The 4,948-nt window shown below is 49.1% G+C and overlaps 1 protein-coding gene across 1 annotated transcript; it reads right to left on the bottom strand.

The window, feature by feature from the left end:
- Positions 1–232: 232 nt before the first annotated feature.
- DAZAP2 (DAZ associated protein 2) lies at positions 233–4,149 on the bottom strand (the record flags this gene model as incomplete). Its single annotated transcript, XM_080704889.1, has 5 exons — positions 233–361; positions 1,328–1,573; positions 3,352–3,470; positions 3,620–3,680; positions 4,102–4,149. 5 exons carry the CDS (start codon positions 4,147–4,149, stop codon positions 233–235), a joined length of 603 nt encoding a protein of 200 aa, XP_080561015.1.
- Positions 4,150–4,948: the final 799 nt, after the last annotated feature.

A 4,948-nucleotide genomic window follows, 5' to 3' on the forward strand; every position in this document is an offset into this window, starting at 1 on the left:
CATTTTATGAATGGATACCTCCCCTACCTTAAAATGCTTTAGGGAGGTACTGCTACCATTACATGGTTCCTTATTAAATTTGAAAAGTGCCTGAAAGTTTGGGCACCAGAAAGACACCCCAACAACATGTGTCTAAACTGCAACTTCAGGTTAATATGACTAAAGCAGTTACATTGTGAGAAGTGCTGAAGGTATGTGATGTCTTTCCCGGCACAGAGGCGGCCTTGGTTCCTCACCAGATGGTGTAGCCACCATCCGAGCCACCCATGAAGAAGTTTCCCTTCCGCTGAGTTACGAGGACGTTGGCTCCCTGCATGACTGCAAGCTGAGCGGCATTGGGAGGGCATCCAGGAGGCGGAGGCTGAAAGGAAAGGACAAGACAGAATGGGCCCAGGGCAGCTGATGAAAAGGAAGGGAACATGGGTAAAGCAGAGCACGTTAGGAAGGTGGCGGTGTGCTAAGCAGTAGCATTTAAAGGAGCTAGGTCTGCCACCAATATGAGCTCTAAACCCTGTCTATTTTCTCTGTGAACCCAAGACGCAAACAGGAAAGAGAGCCTATCACTTCCAAAGGGTTCTACCTCCAAGATGAAGCCTATGGATACTAGACCAACAGTCATTTTCAGGGTAAAAAACATTCCCAGTCACATTCCCAAAGCAGAGACAGGGTGTCAGATCCAAGCCACATCTCTCAGGATCTCTGAATAGTTTGTTGTGTTTGGGGAGCTGGGAGGCTCTGCTCTGCTAATCACATGCTCTACCAGTGACCTACCCCCCAGCTCTCTGGACTCCCTAGTTTTTGACTACACCATTGGGTTACCTCAGGCTCACTAATAACACCGTTCCCACTTCATCTCTAGCATATGGTTCCTGAGTAGACAGGCTTTCACAAGGACATGTGAGCTCTAAATCCCATGTGTTGGGAAATTAAGCAAGAGACCCTTAAAACTAAAATCCTTAATTTTCCGAAAAGCTACTTACTCAGGATTATGCATTCTAGTTATTTAATTGTCTAGGTTCTGAGTACAGAACCATGCTGATAGCCAATAATACTGAACAAACAAGGGAGCATTACTAGACTAGTTCACTGTACTGAAATAAGCTGGAAGCTGCAAGGCAGGAAAACTAAGATATCTGATTAACTCGGACCCCGGTGAATGTGTCAGACGCTGTTCATTGCCACAGTTCTCCTGCCCCTCCACCACTTTCTGCCTACTAGGTGGCAGTGGCAACTATGTTCCAGGGATAGTGAGAGAACGAATACAAAGTCACTTCAGAAAGTTAAAATACATAAAGCCTGGGTTTTCTTCTGACAAGGTCATACTCACAGGAATGTTGCCAGCAGTAGCCCCAGCTCCAAATCTGGCACCTGCATCATAACCGCCTTCCACCAGCACTGCTGACCCAGGTGGATAGATGGGGCCAACTGGATAATAAGCCATGGGGATTGTGGAACCCAAAGGCCCAACAGCCACAGACTGAGCCATGGGAAGATACAGAGAGGCTCCAGGAAATGCAGCTGACATGGTGGGGACTGTGGCAGCCCCTGGGTGCACAAAGCTTGGGCGATAGAGCTAGAAGAGGCAGGAGAAAAAATTAAATGTTACTTTATGACACTGCAATTTTTTTTGTTAGTGTGGTACTGGGGGTGGAACCCAGTGGCTTTTCTACCTCCGAGCTATACTCCCAGACCTTTTTTATATTTTATTTGGAAACAGGGTCTCACTAAGTTGCTGAGAACCTCACTATGTAGCTGAGGCTGGCTTCGAACCTGTGCGATCCTCCTGTCTGAGCCTCCCAAGCGCGGGGATTACAAGCGTGCGCCACCATGCCCAGCTTATTTATTTTGAAACAGGGTCTCACAGAGTTGCAAAGGGCCTAAGTAGCTGAGGCTGTCAGCAAACCGCAATCCTCCTGTTTCAGCCTCCCAAATGCTGGGATTACAAGCATACGCCACCACGCCCGGCTATTTTTTTTTTAATTCTTTCATTTATTTATTTGTTTATTTATTTATTTATTTATTTTGGTGGTACTGGGGATGGAACCCTTCTACCTCCGGGCTACACTCCCAGACCTATTGTACATTTTTTATTTGGAAATAGTGTCTCTTAAGCCAGCGACTGGCTTCCAACCTGCGCGATCCTCCTGTCTCTGACTCCCAAGCAAGGAGATTACAAGCATGTGCCACCACGCCCGGCTTAATTCTTTATTTTGAAATAGGGTCTCAATAAGTTGCTGAAGGCCTAAGTACCTGAGGCTGGCTGCGAACCTGTGATCTTCCTCTCTCAGCCTTCCAAGCACTGGGATTGCAATTGTGCATCACCACAGCCGGCTTGAGATCTTTTTAACAAGCCAATTCTTAATTCTCCTTGTGCAGATCACTTTTTTTTTTTTTTTTTTCGGCTCTGGAGATGGAACCCAGGGGCATTCAACCTCCGAGCTATACCCTCTGCCCTATTTTTTTTCTTTATTTTGAAACCGGGTCTCACTGAGTTGCAAAGGGCCTAAGTAGCTGAAGCTGTCTGTGAACCTCTGGTCTCAGCCTCCCAAAATGCTGGGATTACAAGCGTGTGCCACCACTCCCGGATGCAGATTACATTTTTTGAGTTAAACAAGTTGCCTTTCCACTAGCACTCAATATTCTCCTGGGTCATTTCCCCATACAAGCAGGTTTGTAGGCTCATGGCAAACAAACTCATCTTTTGAACCTCAGGCTGTGCTGAATAACCTAATCAGATAAAGCAGTCTAAGTTCCAACACACTACTAAATTATATAATGTGCTATGTTATTTACATGAGCATTGTGGGGTTTTGTTTCTTTGTTTTGTTTTTGTGGTGCTAAGGATTGAGCCCAGGGCATTCTAACTCCAAGCTATATTCCCAGCCTTATTTTATTTTTTTACTTGGAAACAGGATCTCACTAAATTGTTGAGTTGCTGAGGCTGGCTTCAAACCTGTGATCCTCCTGTATCAGCCTCCCAAGTACTGGGATTATAGGCATGTGCTATGTGAGCCCAGCTACCTGAGGACTCTTCTGTTTATAAAATCAGACTTAATGTCTGGTGTGGTGGCACATACTTGTAATCCCAGCATTTGGGACCGGAGGATCACAGTTCATGGACAGCCTCAGCTACTTAGTGAGGCCATCCGCAACTTAGTGAGACCCTGTTTCAAAATAAAAAAATAGGGCAGGGGTTGTAGCTCGGAAGTCGAATACCCCTGGGTTCCACCCCCAGACCCACAAAAAATGAAAATAAATTAAATTTAAAAAATAAAATCAGACCTAACTAAGGACTGAAAACACGGTCCAGGAGTATTCTCAACTAGTTCTTATTTGGCAAACTGGAAGTACCTCTGAATAAGCAGGTGGAGCATCAGTGTAAGGCGGAGCCTGAGGAAGATGCAAAGTCTGAGGGTATATGGGATTCCCAGGAGGCTGCACAGGGTAGGTTGGCTGTGTTGGATATTGACCTGGAAGTCAAGAAAAAAGCAGGTTGCCTATTAAACAGGATCACCAAAATGGGGCAGGACATACTGAGTAACTAACTTGGTGGGAGCAAGCAGGAGATTTGCAAACATAGTGCCCTAAGGAGCCAAGAAAATGAGCATTGTCTTTGTACCCTTATAATGGAAGGTGCTGGATTCTGACTGGACAGAAAAGGCGCTGTTCCCACTAGCATACTGATGTAAGAGGAAAGTCTGGCTGGGGCCCAATACCCTCTGGAATGCAGGCCAGGTCTGGAGGACCCGTTACTGAGGTTCTGGACTGCTGATTTATCTAAGGTGCTTCTACTTTGGGTAATCTCCACAGGCGGAGCTCTAACCAGCCCAGACTTTGTGGGTAACGGTGGTTCTGATTATGTGCCCCGCAGATTCCTATTCAAGGTCGACTTCCAAATAAAGTGTGTGAATGGAAGTGAACCATGAGACAGCGGGAAGGGTAGAAGGGATCATGTTCTGATAAACTGCCACGATCACAAAAATGAGGGCAATTCTAGCACCGCCTGCAGAGAGGGAGGAATACGAAGAGAAGAGGGAAAAGGCCCTTACAGGCCCTGGCCTGTGCACCGACGCCGGCAGCTCAGTAGTTAAGCTCCAGTGCCTGCCTGTTGTTCAGGAGCGCGGCGCCCCGCCTCTGCCGGCTCTCCATTGGCCTACCCAAATCCCTGCTCGAGGTCTCCATTGGCTCCTGTAGCTGCCCATCACGACAAGGCCCCCCCACACTCCCGAACCCACATCCCAAACTGCGCCACAGAGTTTAAGAGGCAAGGGAGCAAGGAGGGAGCGAGCAGCGGTAGTTAGGGGATGACGAAGGCGCCAGGTGCGGCCCTGAGGACTGCGCCGGCCGAGGAGCAAGGCGCAGCCCACCCCAAATCTGGCATTTGGGACCCTAGGCCCCGAGCCCACCCGTGCAGGGCCAGCACCACTCCCCCGACGGCCCCAGCCGCCCCCCGTCCTTGCCTTTGCTGTTCATGGTGGCTGCGGGTCCGGTTCCACTCGGCGTCGCGGACGGTTATTTTTTTCGTCCTCTTCCTGTTCGGAGTCACTTCCGTGTCACGTGACGACCCGCCCGCCGGCGTCACCCGACGCCCGAGTGCCGTTGCCGCCGGAAGCCCCGCCCTCTCGCCGGCCCTGTCGCTGGAGGGCGGTTCCGCGTGGCCCCGCCCACTCGCTCTAGTCCTCGGCCCCCTCTGTCCCACTACGAGAGGAAAACCAAATGTGTACAGGTACTGTATCAAAACCCGGCTTGTTCCCTCGCCGGACGCTCAGAGGGAGAACCGCTAGTCTTTCCCCGAAGTCTTTCTCTGCCTACACTCATGAATTTCAGGTCACCTCATCCTGGCAATCTTTCCAGGAGGGACATAGGTTTCTACAAATTTCCAAACTGCTTAAAATATGCTCCCCCAGCTCGTTCTATCTCGTGTTCCCAGCTCCCTAAAGATTTGTCT

This window comes from Muscardinus avellanarius, assembly GCF_963383645.1.
Source record: "Muscardinus avellanarius genome assembly, chromosome: 11".
Lineage (NCBI taxonomy): Eukaryota > Metazoa > Chordata > Mammalia > Rodentia > Gliridae > Muscardinus > Muscardinus avellanarius.